This window comes from Emydura macquarii, unplaced genomic scaffold (genome assembly GCF_026122565.2).
Source record: "Emydura macquarii macquarii isolate MOO-44397 ecotype Brisbane River unplaced genomic scaffold, CSIRO-AGI_Emac_v2 contig_1451, whole genome shotgun sequence".
Classification (NCBI taxonomy): Eukaryota; Metazoa; Chordata; order Testudines; family Chelidae; genus Emydura; species Emydura macquarii.
In genome coordinates, this window is record NW_027131588.1 from 1,361,102 (window position 1) to 1,388,046 (window position 26,945).

The 26,945-nt window shown below is 36.9% G+C and overlaps 1 protein-coding gene across 3 annotated transcripts in view; it reads right to left on the bottom strand.

The window, feature by feature from the left end:
• The window catches only part of PTPRD (protein tyrosine phosphatase receptor type D), a 1,886,025-nt gene that overhangs the window by 80,227 nt on the left and 1,778,853 nt on the right, over positions 1-26,945 (bottom strand). For all 3 annotated transcript variants that reach the window (XM_067553085.1, XM_067553086.1, XM_067553087.1), the window contains 3 exons: positions 23,932-24,044; positions 14,629-14,670; positions 14,024-14,121 (listed from right to left, as the gene is read on the bottom strand). In XM_067553085.1, the coding sequence (XP_067409186.1) occupies positions 14,024-14,121; positions 14,629-14,670; positions 23,932-24,044 (253 nt within the window). The remainder of the gene's footprint in view (positions 1-14,023; positions 14,122-14,628; positions 14,671-23,931; positions 24,045-26,945) is intronic.

The following is a 26,945-nucleotide window of genomic DNA, read 5'->3' on the forward strand; positions in this document are numbered from 1 at the left end:
TGACACCAAACTTGCACCAGTTTCTTATAGATCAAGTATCAATTAAAAAGAGGCAGTGCCTTGTCCTATCTGAACTACCTTTGATTTTGCATTTGCCCATCAGTATCTATAACTCAGTTAGATTAAATTCTTGCCTGTAAGAAATGTGTCTAGTATAAACAAGTTTGTCGGAGTGAAAACAGAAATTTTAAGAAATAGGCTTAACTGGGGAAAGTAGAGTAAAATGAAACAACAACAGCATAATTTTAAAAATGCCAATGTTAATCCAAACATGTCTAATTTATTACATCTTCAATCTGGATAAATAAAAGGTCAGGAAATCCCAGTGTCATTAACTAGCAAAAAATAGATTACTTGTTACTGCTTACCTGGATGGACTTGGCACAGAAAAACCAACTAGTATAAAGGAATCCCTTGTTCACTGGCGCTTCAATTCTTCAAGGGAAATTTAGCCTTCTCAACTATCAATGCCCACCCCTCTTTTTGGAGGCAATGAAATGCATCTGAAATGAAGGCTCTGAAAAGCATTCTGTGTTACATCCGTGACCCTACCCAGCACAGTTGTTGTATGGTACAGAGCAACTGATACGGTTTATAATTACAGAGGTTTCTCTGAACTACTATGCTTTTACATTTCTCTCCCCTGAATGATTCATGAACTAACTCCATTCCCCACAGGAAATAACCTTAAACAGGCATCTACTGGCAGTAAAAAGAAAATAGTCCACCTATCAATTGTATGAAGTACTCCAAAGAAACAAGGGACTCTCTTCATTCCATTACCCATGTTGGCAAGATAGTCAAGGAATTACAAAGCAAACAAAAATATTCCCCAACCATGATCACATAGAGAACATCTATAATTTTTTGACTATTGAATGGAAAGGGCAAATATGATTAATGAGCAATGTGCTATGGTCCATGGGAAGAAGAGGGGTCATTTTTAGGAGCATTTGAACTATTGACAGCACGGAAAATAATGTGAGTTGTTTACTAGGCTTGCTGCTCTGCTACTTGTCTTGAAGTTTAAGATCAGCACCTATCTGTGACTTTGCCTTTTGATACCGTAGATGCACTTTGTCCCGTGGAGGCTTTTTCAACCTCAAGATCAACCTAGAGGCGACTAGCTGTCCATAATTAATGCCCATGAGACTTCTGAAATTACTCATCACATAGGTCTAATAGGGGACAGAGCCTACTAACCACATACTTTTTCATAGAACTCAGTGGTCTATTGAGCTAACTAAATTTTGAATACTTTCAAATGTTTTCCTGTTTTGAAAATGTTTGTTTTTTGGTTGGGGAGCAGCCAATGCCATGAGCTTTGTTTGAGAGGCTCTGCAGATCATCCAGAGATAATGACAAGATCCAATGTATTTCCTTGGTTTATATGGAAATTGCACATTTGATGCTAAACAAATGGACAAATATAAATAATGGCTAAATCATGGTTTTACTGCCTGCCCTGTGTAAGGGGTAGCACATAGATAGGAGCTAGGATTAAAGCTAAGCATGTGCGTAAGTGCTTTCTGGAACAGAGTTCCTTTCATGAATCAAGGTTTAACTTCAGAGACTGACTCATTCTTTTCTCTTGTTGAAACAGTTCTAATATGAACCACTTTGTTTGGCTACAAGGGAGAGTTAGTAGAATAGCTCAGAACTTTCATGTAGGAACCTTAAACCTAGCAACTTATCACATCTATATAGATGCTAGAAGTTACAGTTTCAAATTAAAGGGTTTTTTTGAATAACCTGCAACTAAAATTTGACCAATTTTCTTCTAAATTTGCAGACAGAATCATCTTTGATTTCAGAATAAATCCAGCAATGTCAGGCCAAAATTATTTTCATATCCAAAGTTCTAAGGGGCTGAAAACAGAGCTCATGATGGACCTTGGCAGATCCAACCATGGAGCTAAGCTTGGATGCACAATAACTTTATATATGAATGAATAAATGACAACATAGCATCTAACTGAATGTGACTGATTCTTTTATTCTTTTAGAATATTTACAACAAAAATTTCTGTATTTGGAGAAGGTGTTAGGTAGAAGAGTAAAGCATCTGCTTTTTACCTCAGAGTAAAAAGATACTCTATTCAATGTCTGGAGAAAGTGTAATAAATACCTCAACATAAAATGATCCAGGACTTTCCGGGACATCCAGGACAAAACCCAAGACAACAAATGGGGTTTGTTAGCTGCACGTTCTATAACCCTTTGATTTCAGACAGCAATATAGAATAATAATGAGCTATCTTTTTCTGTTTTGAAATGACCAGCACAGTGATCTGTCTCACCTACTGAACCACTTTTGTGTGACTTATATCATGAAGATAACCTTAACAAATTAAAGTTTTAAAGAGAAGTCAGAAGTGGAAGAGGCAAAATTCATGCCCCTCCCCCTTCTCTTTTAACCTTAGTGATTTGTGGGGGGAAATGAACAAGGTTTTATTTTTCCCCAGAGTATAAAGAACTTTATTTTCTAGCATGCGTTTATTAACTCCCTATTTTATTTATGATCTGCAACCTATATGTTGACACAGCACTAGTTTTGTTTATTTTTAGGAGCTCCACATTCCCCAGTAATTAATAAAGTACTCCATTGTCAAGGCTTGGTCTTCCACAGCCACACCATTCTTTTTAATGTCACCAGCTGAAGAGAAATTCTTCTGTATGTCAATAAGTAAAGTAAAAAATCTGCTTCTAAAGATCCCTGTTTAGCACTACCTCAGCTACCCCACAACAGCATATTTCATCCGGAGAGAAAACAGACAGTGAAATTTTAGTTCAGTTGGTTCTGATTCTTTATCTCTGTTGCTATGTAATTGATCATATATGAAGACAGGCAAGATGGACAGTTTGGTTTTTTTGTTTTTTGCCAGATAAACTTATATTTTTGCTGCATATGTTTTCCCATACCAACTGATCAGAAATTCATCTTCACATTTTGACTTACAAAAAGGCTATCACTTTTGCACCATCACCGTTCTCAGCAAGACAATTTTTGTCCTTCTGTTATTGAAAAAATAAGGGAGAATATGGTAGCTTAATGTACCATGTTTGCATTTTACATCTCCTGGTTTTCCACATTTAAAAAAATAATAAAGTTTGTTACCCTATTAGATGGCAAAAAATAATCTAATATACACATAAAATTTGACAAAGTGATTTTCAACTCATAGTTCAAAGAAACTGTTTGCAAGTATGTCTCAGGATATGGGTTCTGAACTTTAAGTAAATAAACACATTTAATTAATATATCAAATGAGGAGTATGGCATGCCTGCTTCATTTATGATTGGCCATTCAGAATTCAGTAGCTCCATTATTTAGTCTTTTGTGTGGCTCACATATAAATAAAAGTTTGCTATTCAGCACTTCACTGACTCAGAATGAGGGAATGATGTACTGTATTGGCTCTACTCATCTAACTGAAAGAGACACACTGTCTGATCTCTTTTGGCTGTACCTATAGTGCAAAAGTATAGTCAAAATTACTTTATAATCTAAGATGTCACTTATAATTTTCTTTTCATACTTGACAAGTAAACTAGAAACCAGAGTAAACTGACAAACATTACTAGTTTTGAGACTGAATTATAGGATTCTTCCCTGCCCCCGTTTTCCTCCCCCTCCCCAGAAGGTTTCCCCCCCCGCCCCCCCTCTCTCTCTCTGATTCTAAATGGCAACTTTAAAAATATTTTAACACGTAAGTTTGAGACACATTTTTGGACACTTGATTGCATTCAGAGGACATTGATGTGAATGTACATAGATTCTTTACTTATATGGTGTGAAAAAAGAGTTCAACATTTTATTATGCCTTGTTGGTAATAGGAATTGATAAACTATTAAATCACACAACATACAAAGTTTATCTTCAGCTGTTCAATTCCTTCCTCTCCGGGCTCCCCCCTGTCACTTCCCAATGCCTAAGTGATCTAAAGCTGCTTAAAAATATGATAAAAGTCAAACAACAGATGTCTTTGTCAGCCATTCACCAGTTGTATAACAGGATGTGCTCATCACTGCAGCATATTATACTCCCTGTGCACTTCTTTATGATGTAAGGCCAGATGGCTTAATCTATTGATTAATATTTAGCTCTGCATATGGATATAGTTAACAAATTTCTGTCAAATCCAGGTAAATAGACCTTAACTGTAATCTTTACTCTTTCCTTCCCAATCCCTCCTCCCTCCTTAGTAGCCCTACCCAGACACAACAAAGAATTGTTTTGGAGAGAGACAGCTAACCTACATTGCTTGAGACTGAACAGCCATGCTGGAACAAAGGGAAGAGTGGTATTGGCAGATACCTCAGAAGTGTGAAAGACCAATAACTCATGAATAACAAGTCTGCACTAACAATTTTAATGAGTGCTCTAATGGTTTAATGGATGGCACTTTAATAGGATTTCTAGTAGATTCATTTGGAAAGCTTGTCTTCAATAAAGCTATCATTAACAAAGAACTGCATATTTTCACAGCATAGCTGTATTGTACTGAGGCTCTGTATACATGAAATAACGATATATGTAATACTGTTATTACCATCCCATGCTTTGACTCATCTTTTAGCTATTGTGTTATCAATGGTTGTCTGCTAGAAATGGGTCTGCTCTGTTACTGTGAAAAGACTTGGGTGGTGTTTACCACAGTGATGCACCATCCACTAAACAGGTTTGACACTGAAGACTGGTATAATGGAAAGTGGCTGTTGGAATCATTTTGAACTGGGAAATCAAAAACTGATTATGTGCTGCTTGTGAAGTGATCGACTAAGCTACTTATAAGGGGGCAAATCCTGCCTCCCCCACATCAGTGAGGGCTCTCCTTGCAACACGCTGTGGTGCAGTTCTGCTGAGTGGGAGAACAATGACAGGATGCATCATGCCAGACTTCCTGGAGGAAGTTCACACACCCCAGGATGCCATGGAGCCATGCTCCACTCGCACTCTCTATGCCACCAATCAGGAGAGGGGCAAGACTGGTGGATCTGTTATTCTTCAGAGCCTATACGGTGGGGGCATCCAGGGGGGCTTCATGGTTGTAGAAAGGAAAAGATCATTGATCCCTGCAGAATTTCCCAACATGCAGCCTGGGTGCTGTATATGGGAACGATATTAAATCATCAAAAGCACAAACAGTTAGAAAGAAACTAATAATTAAAGAACAAAATATGGAAAGAATGGTGAAAACCAGAAGTTTCAGTACATAAAGATAAATAGACTATGCAAAACTAGGGAAAGTAGTCACCTGCCCATAAAAATGAACAATTTGATCCTCTTTTACCAATGTCAGTGACTGAAATGAGAAATTCATATAATATCTGATGAATTTATAATAATATAGATATAATACATTATGCAGGAAACTTGCTAATAGAATGAGATTTGCATATTGCATTAGCAAAACATGAATGCTAACTGCACGAACATTAATACATTATCATGGCAACTTGCCAATGGAATTAGATTTTCCTAACACATTAGGGGCTTGCACATTACATAGTAAAAGCTGCTATTCTTGAGAGAATAGCTTGCCCTCCATTCTTTTGCACACACAATAAGTATGTGGGTTATACAAGGAATGCAGGGCTTGGTCCAAAACACAGAGCTGGATACTGAACACGCATGTTGAAGAATTCCTACTGAATGTCTTTAAACATTACACCAAAACTCTTAGCTAAACATTATCAATAAAAAATACAATAGATGATGGCTGTTTCAATTACAAAGATGTCAAGAATATTTGAGAGTGGAAAATTATACACTTGTCAAGCTGTAGCCTGAAACATTGCTGAAGCAAAGCTTTGCCCATTCACTGCCTCTCCCCATCCACCTGTCTATACTGCCAAATAAAGGTGAACCCAGTTTTGTACAGGCCATGGAATTTGTGCTGCAGTGAAATTTCAATGCTGTTTTAGAGACAGTTCACTATGTTATGTGGGCAGCCACAAACTATGACACATATTGTTGAGGACTGCAAAATGATAATTTAAGATAATTTAAGAATCAGGAACCTATAAAATTCTAAGTTAGCATTCTTATAAGCAGAGTTCAACAAGTAAAAACTAATCAGTGTGGAGCATAACAACAAGGTGTACACTAAATATAGCAGAAAGATACAAACCAGGTAAAAAAATTAGGACAGGTTCCTGATTCTTAAATGATCTGAAAATGTATCCGTCTTTAAAGGGAAGCTCATCTCTCATAGGAGAATATTGCTTTTAAAAACATTCCTACTGTTATCGCTTATATTTTTCTGTATTTTGTTTTCCTCAGCCTTAAGAGTTCATCTGTTTAATCCCCACCTCAAATTATAATCCTCTGTCTGTGATATCACAACTGATTGCTGTGGAAATGATTATATGTTGAAAACAGAGGATTATGCACCGCTTTGGCTGGGAAATCAATAGCAGGAACATATGAATGCTTGAGAAACAAACATCCTAGTTTCATGCAAATATCTTTAGTGATAAAATAAAGAAAAAACACTGATTATCTATGTTTTCTAGTATATGGTATAAGCATAATTGTTCTTAAACTGAATGATTTTTCATTGCCCATGAGACACTAATTTCTCTTTAAAATTTCACTATATCTTTTAAGAATTTGCAAAGTCTGCTTTTTTAAAAAAACAAACAAACAAGGTCTAATGATTACGGAAGTCTTTCCTGATACACTATGACATACTAAACAATATTTCATTTGAATAAGAATAAAATGCTCATAATTGAAACTGAAATATATCACTGAAGAAATATACATCTTATAACCTTCCCAGTCACCTCTGACTTTCTCAGAAGATTCTCTAACAAACACTACAAGTAAATCTTTAAATATCTTACTAAATCCTCAGATTTACCTACAGCTGACAGCACAATCCCTCTGTGAATTACTTTTCTTGCTGTAAGAGGAAATGAGCTATTTCTCATCTCCTCCCTATGCCTACCCAACCTACTCATCCAGTAGTTGGACACCAATACAAAACATAAATAATATTTGCAAACGTAATTTGGCTAGTTAAACAGCCCAAATGGCCATATAAAAGTTGAATTCCCTGACAAAATGGTAATAGGTGTCAGTCCAAACACTAGCATCCTAATATGATGAGAACAGCTTTCTTGTACCATGTTTTTTTAATCAGATATGAGCAGCCAAGTGCTTCTAATACAAGGGAAGGAAATAGATAACATAATAATTGCCACTTCAAATTCCTGGGTTTTTTTTTCCAAACCTATCTTAATCCTACCTCTCCTAGTGGTTCAGATACTACTGTGAGTGGAAACCAACACTAAGCAACCTTTGTAAATGCAATAGAATATGTGCCTTTAATAAAAAGGCAGAGACCTGTTCACTGTCCACTGACTACACTAATTGTTTCTCTATAACTGGAGCACATCCTACAGTGTAAGATTATAGAATACAAATATAAGCTATTTGCAATATTATAGTCCATAAAAATACTGTAAAAATAAAACAGAAATAGGAAATTTTGCCAAGAAGAAATGGATTTTTGCATAGTGGTCTATGTTATCTGTACTTTTAAGGTGATTAAATGTAGATGTTTCATTGTTAGGGATTTATTCAGCAGCTGATTTTAGTAAATAGTTTTATATCAGTACCAGATTTATATATGTTTTTTAAATATATTGTACTTTAGGAGTACAGTGATTAGCTTTCTGTCACTTAAAAATAAAAGTTAATGATAAATTTACTTAAATAAATAAATGACCCTTTCAGCACAAATCAGATCCACTGATACTGATAAACTATACTAAGCCTTCTGACTTTATGGCAGTCTGGCACCCAACCAGAATGTGACTGCATCTTCTCCAATTACTCAGCAGTAAAATAAAGGGCTGACTCTAATCTGAACCTGAAAGCCTGACGAGAAGAAACATTAAAATGATACACAAGCCTTCTGACCAGTAAGAATAACACACACACACACAGAGGCAGAGATATGGTACTATTGTTATTAGTATATGTTACATGGCAGGTTTTCACATCAAAACAAAGAGCTGAACCTGCACAATATTTTCTACCTGGATCCACTTTCTTAAAGCTCTAAGGGTATAATGCCAGACACCTGGTTAAATTACAGACTAAAGGTCCCAGATTAAACTATTCAAGCAGCAAATAAAAACCTAGCAAGTCTACTGAGGAGTGTTTTATTTTGTGTGCTGTGTGGTAGTAGAAAAATATTATGTTCACCATATTTATGCAAGGTAACATATTAATGTGTTGATTCAGGCTCATTTTATGACATCTTTTTATTCCTAAATTATAAATATTAAGTTAAGGGGGAATTATGATACAAGACCAATTTCTAAATGAATACAGCTTTCTGCTTAGCAGCTGTCAAATACATATTAGGCTCTGCATTGCATAAAACCCCTAATGAAACTCTTTAAGCCCCAAAAGGTTTGTAGTAATCAATTTGAGTCACAAGTCTTGTCTATAAATTAGTGAATACAAAAGAAGATAAATGATGTGCAAGTGTAATGTGGAAATATAACATTTTGTCAGATGGCAACTGAAATCTGATACCAGTTTTAACAGGTAAAAATATTGTAAAAAATTACACTTATGTGATGTGAAAATGAACTTTTTAGTGAGGAAGACAAAATACATAATCTTTCCCCCTTCCAAAAAAAGCCCTAATCCAACCAGTCCAACCAACCATCAGGCAACTAAATTAGAAGATTATTAACCCTTATGACATTTATAAACTTGCCCTCCGTTGGAAAACAAAATAGGCAGGGAAAAGTTACATGAAAGGAAGTGTGGCTTTAGGAGTCTTGCGTGTATACCTCATACCACCCTCACAGAGATGGGGAAGGTAGAACTATGAAGTGGGCAGGCAGCAATAGCACCCAAAGACTGTTGGGCTGACATCAGAAAAGACCCAGTGGTATAGATGTCATAACTTAGATTGATATCCCCTCCACATCTATGGCATCATAGTACGGTGCCATGTTGTCAGTGGATAGTCTCTTCACAGCCAGCTAATCATACTCCTTCCCAGCTGGTCAAAGCAACTAAGAAGTTATTTTCTGCTTCCTAGGACAGATGTAATTTATGCTGTAATTTATATTACTGTGTAAGTTGCTGCTTTGAGAGGGAATGTATTGCTCCTGTATCTGTTTTCGCCTCTCCCTTCACACTGGCTATCAAGCTATCACCAATGTGAAGAGGGGAGAGACACAGTTAAAAAAATTTCCTCCATACAACAACTTCCAGAATTTTTGGCAGGATTACACACAGCATAAACAGAAGTGAGAAAATGACTATGTGTTTCTGGCTTGGAACTTGGCCATTTGCCAAGGTTTGGGGTAGCCATTGGGAAGCTTTGTGCAAGCCAGAGGGAGGAATGTTGGGAGGCAGGAACAGTTTGTGATTGCTGGGAGAAGCTAGTCTCTCTCCTCTCTTGGCCTGTGTTCCCAATGCGGTTTGCCTCCCCCTTCCTTGCTGGATTCCTCAGGCCAGGAACCGGCAGGGAGCAGGGTGGATCACATTAGGATGTGAGTCAACTAGCAGTGATACATTAGCATGAAGACAAATGGGAAACACTTTCTTCTAGCTGTTGGTGGAGACAAAAGAGTAGCAGAGCTCTTGTCTGTCAGAGGAGGAAGAAGGAGCAAGCCAGGAGGCAGAGGTCTTGCTGCAAGTGAGGAGACATGGACAGGGACTGGTGACAAATGTAATTGGCTATAGTTCTGCACTAAAAGACACTATAACTTTACTAGTTAAAAAGGAGGAGAAAATGCAGATGACTAGACCAGTAGAGCAGTGAGAGAGGAACATGGAATAAGTAGAGTTCTGAACACTGGGGAAGTTCATGAAGTAAGTTGAAAATGATGATACTGTAAGGTTGAAAGTTAAAGTCAGCAAATCTAAAAGGTACTGTATATTGAACAATAAGCTCAAAATGTATTGCCAAGACTGACTAAAGTTCAATAGTTTTCTAATCTTTGTTTTTTTCTCCACATACTTGTCCTTGCTCAGACAAAAAAAACCGAAGTGTCTACAGCATAGGTCTCTCTCCCAGATGATTTACCTTATCAGGAGATTCTCTTATCATGAAGCTGGTTCTCTTTAGGCCTGCCACTGCTCCTGTCACCTGCCTCCAGCTTGAGTTCAGACATCTTTGACTCTCTAATGCTTCCTTTGTATCTGATAGCAGGGAAGCACTGTGGACTAAGGATGGCTAAGAGACAGCTGGAACAAAGAAGGAGGGTGATATCTGGACTTAGGAGAAGCTGAAAAGGAAATAGGGAGAAGAACTAAACAAAAAAAGGATGGAAAAGGAAATGGAAGAGCAGCTGAGAAGGAGAAAGAAATAGGTATCCTACCAGGAGCAGGTGTCTTTGGATATGGGATATGAGGTGCAAATAATGTGCAGATAGTGATTTGTTTTAGGAATTAGGGACCTTTTGCGGGATGTAGCTGAAGCTAGTTGGATGGGAAAACTTATCTAAGACATTATTCTTAACCAAATGAAGCACAACCACTGCATTTCAAAGCCCTGTGAGGAGCTGTTGATGAGGAAGATGTGAATTTTTATTGAATCAGTTCATCAATCCCTGCTCATACGGAGTTGTGTGTCTTCTCTATTTAATTCAGGTCAGAAGAACTTCTTCAATAAAATGTTAAGAACTTTCACAAACTAAATGGAAAAACAAATCATGGAATGTTAGTGGAAGCAGCGCAGTGTGAAAAAATTTACGCTGATCATGAAACTGCTTGGAAAGAGTAAAATCACATTTGCACTGTTTTTCAAAACTGGAAATAACAAGAAGGGGTTTTGCTTGTTCTCAGGAAAACTAAAGGTAATTTTCTCAGGCAATAATTTTTACTTTTTTTGTGTTCTAAAAATGTTCTCTCTCTAAGAAGACTGGATGGCTCAATAGAATGACACTAGGCTATAGCACCTTTCACTTAATGCATCAGCACTTTGTGTATATCCTGTGTTGATAGCAACTAAGTGTTACCATTTGTTCAGTTCCCAAGTAAAACTGGTTGGGGGATCTTAGTCCACTTCCTAGGCTACATTATAAAATTCAACCACACTAATAAATATTCTTGTCTCAGCAAAAGAGACCATGGATTAGGTAGACATAGGAAAAGATCTGAAGCAGTGATGTCTCTTGGTTAGGGTTGAGGCACATTAGGGTCGTAATGAGGGGGACAACTGACTTCACTAATGCTGCTCATGCTTAAATGTTGATTTTATAACTACTCAATGCTGAATGCCTACTCTTCTTTGCTAGAATGTTAAATAAAGAGCTGTCTAGAAACACAGAACAATGTGTAGCTGTAGGAAAGGCAACTGTTGATATCTGACAGAAGCTATACAAGAATGAAAAATAACCCAGGGCACTGGCTGTAACTAGCTAAGGTAGCATGTGTTCTGATTTACTGATTTAAAGAGCATACAAATATGGAATAGAAAGGCTGTTATTGCAGTATAAGGCTGAATGTATCCTCTCTGCAATATGCTAAAGAAATGTTTGGTGTATTAATGCCAAGACTATGTATTTCAATACACATTATACCCAAAAATGTGAATTGCTATAGTGTTAGTTATTTCTAAAAAGCCAGCATTTGCCATCACAGTTGTTTCTGAGAAGCTGCAACATTTCCTTATACTTAGAACAGGAAAAAATTGTGGCATCTTTTAGCAAATGTTGACTTTTTTATGATGAACACTACATTTTAGATTAAGAGCCTGGCATTATTGTGAGCCAAAATCCAAAATCCTTATTCAGATAGAACTCTCAGTGGCTGCAGGATCTAGCCTATTGTCTGAATAGAACTGAAGCACACTGTTAGAAGATGGCATGCCTGTCTTCATCAAGGCAACTCACAAACACCAACGGCTAGAGACTGCAGTGCAGACGATTCGCAGCACACAGGTTAAAGGTCACCTGTGCATTTCTTTGAACCTGCTATAGCATTTGTGTGGGAATGGTCTTACTATGCCAAGTTAGAACAGCTTGAGGGGCTGGTTTTTTTGTTTTTTTTTTTTTTTTCCACTTTGGGGTCAAATCATTATTTTATTCACAGTGCAATTACAGTGGGTTCACAGCTAAAAGTGGTATTTGTGCAGGAAAAAAGTGGTGGTTTCCAACAGCTCAATTTTCTAGAGATTCAGAATATTTTATTATACACAGTATATTTCTATGCTCGAGTTCAAGACTTACATCGTGAGACTGTACTCAGATGAATTGAAACAAAAACTGACAATGAGATGCATATTTCGGAATTTAATCTATACAGTGACATTATTGTGAATTTTTAGCAGGTGTTTCTAAGCAAGAAAGAAAATGATTGCCACATTTAGGATACTAAATGACAGATAAACTATCTGCTTGCACTGTTTCTATACTGTAGTTTCCAAAATCAAAAACACTATAGTTTCAAACAGTACAATAAAAATCCACTCCTGCATTTTGGTGACTATAGCATTAAATAGCAACCCTGAGATACTGTGCAAATAAACTTATTTTTCTGAATAATAAAGGCTGTATTTTCTCTTGACAGTAATGATTATTTTTCAGAGTAGTCTTTAAATAGTTTTTAACAGTGTATCATCAGATGAAAAGCAATTATTCTGTACTGTAGTAGTAAATATTCAACAACTGTTTCCTGCCAAAGTTATTTAAATACATTTGGTATTTATATGGTCCAACCTTTAGAGTTAGCTTTGAACTTATGTTAACTAGGAAAAAATATTTATGTAAAAGGTCATACAAATGCTCTTTACAAAATAAAATTAACAAATGGTGCTTTCAGTCTCGTCCTTTCATAAACAAGCAATTCACTCCATAGAAATGGAAATGTTAACTTGTCCTAACTTGCAAAAGTCTGCCTCAGTGCTATGTTACTCTCTAGAGTGTCAAGGCTTAAGACCCTTAATCTGTGGTGCCTGGACACTAGATAAAAAGATATATTACAAATTATATCGATTATGAGATATCTAGGTTAGATAAGAATAGTTATTTATACAGTACCAACTGTATCCTAAGTGTGTGATAGCTAGCTAGCTAGTCAGCTAGTAGTGGTTTCCTCATTGCCATTATGGGATACCATGTCTAAGAGTGCTTTAAACCATTGACTACTGACATGACAGACTGTAAAGAGAGCACTGTATCAATGACTATTCACAGAGTCCTTAATTCATGGACTCTGATAGGATACTTCAGACACTTTAAAGGAGCACTCCAATAGTTCAATGTATACTATGAGAGAATCTTTATCCACAGATTTTTGACACAACAGACCACAATGGCTTTGAAGGAGCAATTTTTGTGTTTATTGTGTTTAATGGATGATATCAAAGCCCCTTCATCCACAAATTATTAACATGAGAGGTCATTACTGTCTGCACTGTCTGTTCATGTCTGGGGACTCGTACTCCATGGATTATTGACACGGTGGCCCATAAATGGTCCCTCTGTTCCTGTTGCATTCCATCATACTATTACAGCCTGTAGTTCATAGATTATTGACAGGACAGAAAATAATGACTTGGAGCTGTTATACTCTCATTAATGACTTTGGACAATTACAGAATTTCTACTCCATGCAAAATTGACACAATGGGCCATAACAACTCCTCTGGAGCTGGTATTGTATCTGTTTTGCCAAACATGTACCATGAAGGATCCTTATCCCTAAGAATTCTGATAGAAACTTGGGAACTCTTAGCTACCGTCAACGGAAGTTTGTGTATTCAAAATAGTCCAAGCACTGCTTCATTTACACACTACTTGATGCATGTACTGTTAAAGTATGTGTAAAAAACATCCTTATGAAAATATATCTCCTAGGAGCAAACTAGCCACCTCATCACATCAGTCATTTTAACAAAGGCACTTGTCCCATCATCGCTCTAATGGTATGTAAAACTGAAATCATCCAGGTGTATAATTATCAAAAATGAGGCTAAAAAAGAGGTAACCAGGGATAGTATTCAGAATAGTAAGAATGAGAACACTGTGAAAATTACCTCATATTCTTGTGAGAACTTCAAATTGTCATTAGCTTTCAATCTTTCAATGTGATCTGCAAGTTCCAAGATAGGTATTGGAGGATGGCTAGCCATACCTGTTGAAAGAGAGAGAAGGAAAACAGCATTTAAAATAAACCAGAGATTGCATCATTCCAAAATTTAGAAAATACAGTAGTTAGAATGGCTAGAAATGTGCAAGTAGTAAAGATGTTGTATGTGAAAGAAGCAGGCAGATAGTTTGGTTACTCAAAGCAGGACATGCTCTGGAGAGATGAGCTTTGAAGCCAAATAAAAAAGTCACCAAGCATATTCCCAAAGCTAACATTCCTAGTGTAAAAAAAAAGTGTTATTGTGCCATGAGTCAATGAGATTAGCTAGGCAGGGAAAAATGAGACTGTTAGACTTGATGTTGACTTCTGCTTTGAGTAATGACTCTTAGTGTCATTTCAAACTCCTTCTCCTGCACTGTATGAAATGGAAACTGTATTGAATTAGACGATGAAAGGTGAGCTGAGAAAAGGACACTGAAAGAGGCCTACAGGGGAAAGAATAGTATTTTGACAGAAAACAAAGTGACTTATGCATAATCAAGGAAAACTAACTTGAAGAATGAAGGTTACCAGGGTAACCGGAGACACCTGAACCTGCAAAGGAAATGGTATAAAATAAAATAAAATAAAAATTCCAAATTAATTAATAAGATAAAAATGAAATGGATAGCTTGGTAGTTAGAAAGGACTAATAACAATGTTTCAAGGACTAGAGGACTGACTATACATTCTGACTAAATCAGTTCAGGAATATTTTAAAATAGCTTTAATATTTTATGAAGTTTAGAGATGACTGACATTCACATGCAGCTATGGACGACTAAAGAAACATGCATCACTGCTTATAGATAACAGTCACTAAAGACAAGATTGAACATTAGACAACTAGAGCTTCAAAAATGTTTTCACTAGTAGCAGATTGTAGAGACAGGGGTTGTACAATTCAGCTGGGCACACATATCTGGCTGCACTAGTACCTTAAAATGATCTTACCCCAAAACCCCATTATCAACCCCCAAAAGTACCTACAATCCACTTCAGGTGTAAACATCTTTGTCTACTGATGAAGATACAGAGCAAACAAGAAAGTGAAAGAGAGATGGGAAAAAAGACAGGGAAAGGGAGGAGAAAAAGAGCAGGAGAAAGAAAGGCAGAAAGAGATGTGGGGCCAACTAGCACAGCTTGCCAGCTGAAGATTTTTGGCCATATTTTTCAACCAATTAGTTGTGATGACCCCTCCCAAAAATGGTTTACATTTATTTATTCATGTTTACTTTTAACCATGCCTAGAATAAAATAGTGTGTATAACCACTTGCAGGGCGAAACCACAGCTGGCTAGAAAATGTAAACTAGTGAGCCCCAGGATCTGTTGAAATTATAAAAGAAAACAATGATGACTACAGGGGGCTCAAAGTGGAAGCCATGTTGCATAATTCAGTTTGCTTTGTCACTGTGAATTTCAGGAATGTTCTGTGGGATACCTAACTTGCATTTTCTACTGCACTGTTCAAAATGACCATGGGATTATGATATGGTCACTTCATCAAATGTTTTTTGTGGTATTCCAGTCACCAGTTAATAAACTACAGTACAGAGGAAGGACCAGCAGCACTGATCCTAATCATTTGAGCCTTATATAGTACACAGAAAATGTTACATTCCTATAGTTAAATGCTACCCTGCACATTGATTCTGTCACCGTGAGGTTTTATTAAAGATAAATTATATGACATGCTGCCAGTCAAATGAACTAATGGGAGGAATAATGAGGATATTTCTTGGAATTTACAGGTATTAAATTAGTAGCAAAAACTCCATTTAGCTATATCAGTTCTGGAGTCTCCCATTTTCTCAGTTGTCACATGAAGGGCATTGTTTTTTGAGAGAGTGGGTGACGTTTTTCTAATAATTAAATTGATTTGATCCAGATCAAGCACCCCAATGAAAAGTATGGGAGTGAAAAGGCACAAGAAAACTCTAGACTTATCCAGAAATGGAGGTGGACTGATGTACATCTAAAACAGTGCTTGAACAAAGAAAATAATAGAGACAAAGATGTTTAGACCTTTTCGAGCGAATCGTGGGAGAGAGTTATTATCATATAAGGACTGAGTGGTAGTTTGGCTAGAGAGGGAGGACACAGAGCCAATCAGAGAGGCGTAGGGGACTGAATTACTGCTCAAAGCTGTAAAAAGTAAAGCCAATTGGAAATGGGAAACAAATTAGTAACAGTAGTAGAAGGCCATCATAATCAATCAATCAATCAATCACACACACACACGTGTACACTTCTGACACGCACAAAACCATTGTCTGGAAACTGTACTCAGAAGAAAATGTCCAGAGGTCCAATCTCCCTACAATAAACATAAAGGACATAAAACTGAAGAAGGGGGATCTTGTTTGTTAATTAGTGAGTCTGTCATTGCCAACAGCACCATGAATTTGGATCTCATTACTTTGCTCACGTGGACGGGTATTTAGTTATCTTAAAGAGTCAGAAATTGTGGATAAATAAATAGGCTACTTGATAATCAAGACATAGTTGGTCCTTTTTTAACTGGTCTTATTTATAATCCTCATTAGAGAGGTACCCATTAGCACTTCTTTCGTTGAGCACCTGCTGCCATTTGAATTTCTCATCATACATTTCTAAGGGGTGATTTTGTAATAAACATTTGGTGCAGAGTGAAAGTTGGCGTAAAACTTTTCTAAGCAGGAAACTTACGAATAACTTTTAAAATTAATTGGCTGGCTCTTACTTGAGTGTAAACCTCTACTGCCAGAACTCATTTTATGATCCTACAACTGAACAATAGTTACATTTCTTTAACTAATATTTTACAGTCAGCTTATAAAGTGAAATAATTGCATTTGGTAGGGCTCTTATTTTTTAAAGATACAACAGATTCAATACTGAGGTGACACATAATTACTTGTTCTTTTATGAAGGGCTTTTGCTATGCACTCATTCTATGTGTCTGTATTATACAGATGTGTACTCTTCTTAATATGCATCCAGTTCTTAAAGAGATGTTATGGTATAGGCTACGGGTACATATTAAGGCCACATTCTGTTCCTGGTGCATGTATGAGGCTCCTATTGACTTCAACACACATTGGGTGCACCAAGGACAGAACTTGACTCACAGAACTCTACATAAAATGTAGTTGATCAGACTTATTTTTATGTCACTACAATACAGAATGCATACTTTTGCTGATACACATTCATATCGTTCCACATATGCTATGAACATGTATTATAACTAATAGACAAAATGCAAAGACATCCGAACAGGCCCTCTGACATGCTTAGTAGGTCAAAAGGAATAACATGCCAATGACATGCTTTGCTTTGCTTTTTTATTCAAATTAAAAGAAATTAAGACACACAAAAACATTAAAATAACATTAAAGACCTGATTCAAATCAATGAAGAAAACATCATGCAAAGTTACATCTGAAATTCCATCCATAATCAGCTCTTGCGCTTATGTACTGCAGAGGATTGGAAAAAGTGACTGATTTTATACTGCATAGTATTGTCCCCCCGTAAAAGAATTAAACAAGATCTTGTGGTTCCAATAACATGTGGAAATATCTTCTGGTTTTTGCGGAAATGTACCATTAATAAAGAGGAAGATAGTATACGACATTGGCTACAATACTTGGGCACAATAGGGAGAGTAAGGGCAAAATTCACTACAGTGCAGAGAGCAGATGAAAGGATATCTGCATCCACACTTAAATTCTTAGAGTGAAATCCTGATCCCACTGAAGTCAATGGAGATTTTGACCTTGACTTCAGTGGGGCCAGGATTTCACCTTTTATGTGGAGTTTAACTGGGCATCTGGCCGTATGTAGGCTCTCTGCACAGGGGTGAATTTTACTATAAGTGAGTAAGAAATACAAAAGGAGCCTTTTATTTGCTATTTTCTTGCTTGTATGCATTTATGAGACAGAAGATCAAGGTATTTTTGTAGTTTTAATATAGTTATGGAGCACATGTTTGGTTTGAAACTTGCTCAAGATGTAACTGCAGCTCCACGTTTACCAGCCCCTCATGAAAACAATAAATTAGAGATTAAATAGAACACTTATCTGCTATAACACAGAATATTTGCTTTTACAAAACAGACATATTGGAAATTGAATGTATTATTTTAACACAAAAACCTTGATTAAATTAATTATATTAGGTCCACATCAAACTAATAATCAATGATCATTAAAGACACATTTATTATAATATAGATTTGATATAATGCCATAAAAAATCATGTCATGATGCAATTTTCTATCAACAGAAGAATTAGGAACCAATAAACAGTGGCACTTTTTCCTGTCAAAAACTTGTAGAAATACAAATGCAAATTCTATGTACAGCATGTGCAACAGATTAAAGGCCCAATAATACTGCTCTGATGTCAATGGGAGTTTGGCTTCCAACAGGAATTCAGGAGGGCGTGCTTAGTAAGGCTGACATTGGAATTACTTGTATTCTTTATCAAGAGTCACTACTGTAAAAATATACTTGAGGGAGTAGGTTCAGGACTTGTCTACATGGAAAAATTAATCAGAATAGCTATTGCAAAGTAAACTATTTCACAGTAGTTCCTTGTGTGGCCACTCTATTCTGGAATAAAATCAATTCTATTCCAGAATAATTAGTGTACTTCCAAAGCGGGGTAATGATTCTGGAATAAAAGTGACTTTTATTCTAGAAACGAATGTCCTTGTGGAGCTATTCCACAATAGTTATTCTGGTCAATTTCCCCAAGTAGACAAACCCTTATTTTCCCTTCAGCGTCGACATAAATCTCATGAATATGAATCGAAATTGCATGTATACAATGAAAGGAGGACAGCCCTGCTAGGTCACAAGTCAGATAAATCCAAACATCAACTTTTCCCCTTTTGGTTAATTGATATTTTCCACCCTTTTCCAGCTGACCTCTTTTATTTTGTTTTGCTTCAGCTTGGAAACAGACTGGTGCAGCTTCCTTAAATAACTCTTTCCATAAGTATCTGGTGAAGAATTACTTACATAAATATGAGTAAATCTTTGAATTCAGAGCTGTTAAAATTTTTCTTTATTTTTCTTGAATTTCAAGTATCTTTTTATTTAACTAATGTACTGTAATGAGATAACTGTTTAATTTGTGTCCAATTACACAGATTACTTACAAGTGTGACACATTTTGTACTTAAATGAAGAACAAAAGGTGACTTGTTAAGAATAAATCAATCCTGTTCCTCAGATGACTAGCAGATTGGAGTTTTACTCTGAGCCTTGGGTCTCTCATAATCCACTCAAACCACTTCAAATCACTCACTTTACTCTATGTAAGTCAGAGCTTCCCCTTCCTGTAGATTTCATTCAATGAAATCTTTTGTGAAGACTTAATTATTGCTTCCAACCTCCTACCCCTCACCCCCCACTAGGCTCTGTCCATGTGGTTTAGTGACTTGTAAACTTGCCTTCAAGGTTAATGATTTAATCCCATATTTTCTAGTAAATTTGCTGTAGAATAGCAAGAATATGGCTCTCCTTTACCTCTACCTCTCCACCTTTAGAAAATGACAAACTAATAAAATGAAATCCCTTATGCTGTTGGGAGATTGGGCATTTTCATATGGACTTAAAGAAAATTTGGCACAGATGTGACCCACTTGCTGACATATGGGCCTATCTAACAAATATACATTTGTATGGAAAGCACATATGGAGACAGGATCTTCTTCTCAGATGTAGACCTGTGGGCTATTCCCTTATGTTAAGACACAGCGCCAAATTTACCTATGGTGTAACTCTGCTTGTTGCAATGGAATGAAACCAGAGATAACTATGGCCCTCTGTGTTCAGAATAAGATGGGAATTCTCCTAACAACACAATTCTTTACTGGTAAAACATGAAGGAAAGTGATAGGAAAGTGAAAACTTTATTGTTCTGGCAATTCTAAATTTAGATTCATACGGTGTCTTCATATTGTGTTAGTATTTTCATCACCAGTTCAAGCTGATCATCAATAAAATAAGAAAGCCTTGATTTCAAAATAGAATCATAGAATCATAGAATATTAGAGTTGGAAGAGACCTCAGGAGGTCATCTAGTCCAACCCCCTGCTCAAAGCAGGACTAACCTCAGCTATATCATCCCAACCAGGGCTTTGTCAAGCCTCAGCTTAAAAACCTCTAAGGATGGAGATTCCACCACCTCCCTAGGTAAGCCATTCCAGTGCTTCACCACCCTCCTAGTAAAAAACTTTTTCCTAATGTCCAACCTAGACCTCCCGCCCTGCAACTTGAGACCGTTGCTCCTTGTTCTGTCATCTGCCACCACCGAGAACAGCCTAGCCCCATCCTCCCTGGAACCCCCTTTCAGGTAGTTAAAGGCCGCTATCAAATCCCCCTCATTCTTCTCTTTTGCAGACTAAACAAGCCCAGTTCCCTGAGCCTCTCCTCATAAGTCCTGTGCTCCAGCCCCCTAATCATTTTGGTTGCCCTCCGCTGCACTCTCTCTAACTTGTCCACATCCTTTTTGTAGTGGGGGGCCCAAAACTGGACACAATATTCTAAATGCGGCCTCACCAATGCCGAATAGAGGGGAATAATCACTTCCCGTGACCTGCTGGCAATACCCCTCCTAATGCAGCCCAATATGCCATTAGCCTTCTTGACAACCAGGGCACACTGCTGACTCATATCCAGCTTCTTATCCACTGTTACCCCCAGGTCCTTTTCTGCAGAGCTGCTGCCCAGCTCGTCGGTCCCCAGTCTATAGCTGTGCATGGGATTCTTCCTTCCTAAGTGGAGGACTCTGCACTTGTCCTTGTTGAACCTCATACTAGAGTTCTCTCCCCCAATCCATATAGTTGCTTTCAAATACTTATATTAAACCAGCTATATTAAAGGTGCTTTTGCTCATATAGTATGCAATTTTACCCAACAGGATTAAACCTTAAAATTCACAACCCACTTGACCCTCCCTTAGACAAAATACATTTGTGGTTTAAGATAAAAGCATAATTTTTTCCACAAATTGTTTTGTGGGCATCTGACAAGTGGCTGTTGTTGAGTCTTTCAAATAGCCAAAGCAAAGCCATTACCTTTTATCAAGGTTTGTTATTATTGTGAATACAGATGATTCCAGTATTCCCTCCATTATTGTCTCCCAGTGGACTCACATCTACTAAATTATCTACTTTGACAGACGTTTTTGCCTCTTAAATACTGGGGATTTTTAATGATGCTCTGCCTCACATTGTCTAATTTATTTTTTGATCTCTGCCTCTGTTAGTAACCATATTAAACAAGAGATTGGTGATCTAAACATTTCAATTTAAGTTAAAATTGTCTTCTCAATTGCTCCACATTACTAGTTCATTAGGAAACATAATGACTATTTTTGATGGTATTCTTTCAGTGGCAGACATTTTCTATTCATCTGTGACTGGAAAGCACCCAACACGCTGTGGGTGCTCCAACAATCTAAATAAACAAACAAATAAATTTAAAAAAAAAATCCTCTTCACATCATCTACCCTCCTGGAGTCTTATTGTCCTGGTGTACAGTGACTGTCTCACTTAATACAATGTTTGGTAACTGTGTTCGGACAGGGTAAAATTGTATAGACCTTTGTATGAGGGAGACTGTAAATGTTTCAATAAAACACACACCCTACTGCCCATCTTTTTATTTTTATTTCAGGGGGGAAAATGTAGAAGGAAAAAAATGTATTTCCCATGAATTTAGGACATCTTTTTATTCCATCTTGCTGGCTTTGTGTTGAGTAGGATTTAAAGTTGTGTGTTGTTAATAGTTTGCTAGCCCACGCCACCACATCTACACAACTGTTGTTACCTATGTTAGCTGGATTAAAGCTTGCATGGGTATGCCTACCTATGGTATAATCACACCTTCACTTGTAGTGTCGACATTTCCTGATGGTGAAATCATAGCTGCATTAAAGTCAATGGGAAATAAACAAGAGCTTGTGCTTCCACATAGGAATAGTGCCACTGATTTCAACAGGGCCAAGATCTCACCGTTAGAATGTGTTAGCTAACACCTTCTAACATGCTTTTAAATCCTGGACAAGACAAACCACCTAGATCAGAAACTGTCTCTTTTGTTACTTGTTTGTATGGTGCTTAACACAACGGACTCCTGTTTCTTGATGGGGGGTCCCTGCGGCTACTAGGATAGAAATAATAATAATTTCATTTGCAATCCACAAGTGCCTGAAAATCAGACTTTCATGTTACAAAAAGGGTTTGTTGCAAAGGGATAGGTCTAATAATATCAATGAATTGCAGCTGCATTGCCAAGTTCATTGAAAATTGTCTATCCCACATCGACAGCTATTGCAAAGAAAGGTCCAAATTCACTGATGTCCACTTCTTTTCAGAGCAATGAGGTAAAATAGAGTGTCTAAAAGAGCTAATGTACAGCATTAAATACTAATGTCATTAAGCCTCTTCCCGTACTTCATTTTAAAATATGACAAAAAATAAACATAAATGCAAGGTTGAGGCAACAAATTGCAACACAAAAAAAGTCAGAAAAAGAAAACTATAACTAACTAAACTTAATAAATGTATGAACTTCTTAGTCAGGGAGTTCAATAGTAGCTGCTGAATGCATAACTCTTTGTATTCATGTACTCATAGTATTAGCACTGATTTTTGTACACTGTTATGAATAAATCAGTAATCAATCAGAATTAAGCTTGGGGCTTCATTTAAATCATATTGTGACAAAAAAAAATCTACTGAAACACATCACAATCAATATTAAGAAAATTCTAAAGATAAAATATCAACCCATTCATATGAGGGTGATAAAAAATCCAATGCCACTCACATTATTGTCTTCTTATCCTGTCCTTGGCTGTCAAAGTTACTCCAATTAAGAAAACAAGATTTAACATACTAAAAGCAGGAAAGTGGAGGTAAAGCAGGTTTAAAGATATTCTGCAACATGCCATATCCCTCAGGAATATTTACATATTAATATATTCCTTCAACCTCACACATTGCTCCTGTTTTAGAAGACAGAGTATTTTTTTCCAGCTAATCTTGCCTTTTTGTTTTGCACATCCCCAACGTGCATGGTCCAGACATTTAAAGAGACCGTAATGTGGCAGTTGTGCACAATGAATATGACAAATATGCACGAGTCCTATAAACAATACCCTTCACCACTAAAGGGTTCCCACAACCCTTTAATAAACCAATTCCTTAAAGGGACACTGTCAACTAGAAATCTAGTCAATTTAAAAAATAATAATTTAAAAGTAGTTTCAGGAAAAACACCTGCTCCAGAGACTTGCAGCCAATTTTTGTTCTCTTGCAATTACATTTTCCTATGTTAAAAATTGTTTTCAGCTTTTCTGTTGCTGTGTGATAGACACACAAACAAGGGAAACTGACTATATGGTGGAAAGAGGGAATATTTGTACACAAAGTACTGTCAAATGCACACAAATAATAAATAGGGAGAAATAACTCCCCAGCCCCCAATCTCTTCTAGTATTCTTTGTTGTTTCTTGTAACAACAGTATTTAAAACATTTCTAGGAAAAATTTTGTTTAATAAGATAGACTCTTTTTAGTGGAATGACTTATTTATATCCAAGGTGACATTTTTCTTAAACTGCAGAAGTTAGAAGAAATTATTCACCAACTATTAGTAAGAAATAAACTGCAAAATCACCTCATTAATCAATATAAAAATCTTGGTAAAAAGTAGAGAATTCAACATTTAACAACTCAGTAGTAGCAATGTAGTTTCAAGCAAAATCTTGAATGGTCACAGAGCTGTAAATGGGTGAGTTCTGTGCCTTACCTGGAGTTTGAAAATTAAGGCGTCGCAGCTCCACTGGGTCTGTGGGATGATGAGAAGGAATTTCCTTGCTGTTGGGTATGCTGCTTTTTCTGGAGTCGGATTCAGCCCTCTTCCTGCATGGATAAAGTAAACACACACACAAATAAGATCCTAAATGTTAACTATACATGTCTGACCTATTTGATTGCTATAATTGTATGTGATACTACTTCTTTTTAAGAGTGTTCACTATCCAATGCATAGATAAAACAATTGTGTGTATTATGGTGGTAAAGGTAGCTACAGTTTACATTGTTAAAAGAAATTTAAACATGAAAACAGGACGGAGTAATTGCGTTCAGCAGTAGCCTGATCCACTAGTTCATTGTTCAAGGCATTATAATAATTAACGGTTATAGAATATATATGGGAAACTTCAGGAAATTACTTTGTCTCTGTCTTAAAAGCTATCTATCTATCAGCTTTATTAAATATATTTGTTTAAATCTTCATTATGTAATTTTGAAAAATATATGAAGACGCTATATCTGCTCTCTTCGTGTTTTAATCTACACAGAGCTGTACTGTTTTATTTATGAATAACTTTCATTCATTAGGCACTTTCAAGGTTGCAGAGAACAAATATATTAGAACATTGTTCCTTTCACTTTCTAGGAAATAAGAGCTCTATTCTCAATATTTCAGCTCTGTAATAGGGTGCGTCACAGAACATTCATGGCCCCAATCCCTTCCACAGTCACAGAGTCCATATTTAATGTAGGTGCTTCTGATCAAATTAGGGGTGCCTAAGGGAGTTAGGCACCTAACTGCCACTGTCTTTCAATGAGATTTTGGTGCTCTTGAAAAACCTTCTGTAAATGCAATGGACAGAAGAGACAGACAAAAACCCTCAACGTTCTCCTTTGCCTCAGAAATGTGGAATCTTTATGTATTCTATCTCTTATTTTTCTCCTGTCAGAATGGGCTCCTATTGTCCAAGAGTGCCAATCGCTGAGGGCAGCCAAGGAGAAGTATATTGGCTTCCAGAATACCTACTGATTTGCATTTTCATCCACTTTTTTTTTTGAGAGGTGAAGATGAAGGTGGCAAAGGGGAAATATCAAGAAAGAGAGGTGAGGTGGGTGTAAGAGTTATTATAGCTACACCTCTCTCAATTACTTTTAGGCCATTTTCCTGATTAAGTCATGCTGTGATGATCCTAAATCCTGTATTAACTTGATCTACTTCCTCTTAAAACAGCATAACTCCACTTCTTCTCTGTTCGTGTATTGCAGGCAGAGCAGTGTGTGGTAACACTGATTAGGATGTGATGTTATGTAATGGGAGAGAGAAGAGTGATGGGGGTGGAGGGAATCGTACTAATTTTAGCTGTAGACTATGGTTAGAGCTATTGTGGGTGACAGTGGGCAATGTCTTTTGCTTATATTTGATATTGTCAGATACACAACTAGTCCAGCAAGTCCAAATTTGCAGCGATTTAATCTCCCCTCTGGTTGCCTGTGCAAATTGTGGCTTAATTCCACAAGATCTTGAAGCATGGAACCTTTGTTAACTTCAGTGGAAGTCTGATATGCAGAAGACATCCAGGATCAGGTGTTGTACTAACCAAAGGCAAGGTGCTGGCAGAAATTTTGATTATTTCTTGAAATTAATACAAAATTGTTTTTTGTGCGATTTTGTGAAAATCAAATAATTCCAGTGTTTTGTCGCAAGACTCTTGAATTTATACTGCACATAAGCCTTCAGAATGGCTTCTCCTTCCCTTCAGTGAGGGTACAAGAAACTCAGCCTGTTTTTTTATTGTTTTGAGAAAGATGAAGAAGGGATTCCTTCAGACTCCCCCTCATTCTTTTAATTTAGCTCCCTTCAGTCATAAAGCCAACAGGTTGTGGCAATCCTGGGGAGACTTTGTTGATAACAAACACGTAGTCACTGGAAAGGAACTTTTTTTAGGGGTTTCTCCAGGGGTTGAATGTATTGTACCCAAATTAATCCTAGCCCCTGTCAACTCACAGAGCCTGGAATTCCCTGCATTACCATATGTTGCCCTGCCCCTCGAAAGTTGTGCCAACTTCAGAGTGATTTTTCCCAAGTCTTGTAATCTGCTACCTGAATCCTCAGTGATTTGTTTTGCTATTTATTGGTCCTTCTGCTGGTCAAGCTGGCTGGGTATCAAAATGCTGTGTGTGTGCTACAAGCCCCAGACTTCACAGAATTGATTAAGCCTCAATTAGACTCCCACAGATGTAAAGAAAGCTGGAATTTGTAGGGAAACAATTCAGGTGAATAGATTTCTAGGACTGTGCAGGGACCAATCTCCTTAAATTGTTGCCAGGTTAAACTAAATAGACTTCAGATCCAATTATAAAACCATATTCTGCCATCCTTAACCATACTGGGAGAAAAGCTGGTACAAGTGAAATCCATGGAAATTTTGCCAGGATGTCATCCATTCAGTAGTACCTCACTGAGTGAGTAGCCCCAATGAAATCACTTTAAACTTTATGAAATAAAAAACTGCATTGGGACTCACATTATTGCACATTTTATTTTGCTTCTTGAAATCAATGGGACTATTTACAAGTTGGCATAAGTTAGTATAGTTCAGATATCATAGTGATGTGTGCCATTATAAAACCCTAGATGTATGGGTGTCAAAAGTGAGGCCCTAGGGATTAATGTAAAAGGTCCCAACCTCCACAATTTCTACATCTTTTAATTATTTAAAAGAGTATTTGGTGCGCATCAGTGAATCATTTAGGTGCCATCCAAAATTTAAAATAAATAGTGCAATACAAGGCTTTCTGTGGGCAGACAGAGAACATTCTACCCTATAACCACCCCACTATGTGCTTCCAGAAGAGCTCCATGGAAGCAATGCCCTTGCTTCTTGTACGTTTAGACATGCCATTTCATTAAAATAAATAATAGTAATTAATAATAATAGAATAAAGGGAAAAACAGATTTTCATGAAAATTTAGTTAAGTAAATCTTACTGGGCTAAATTTCGTAG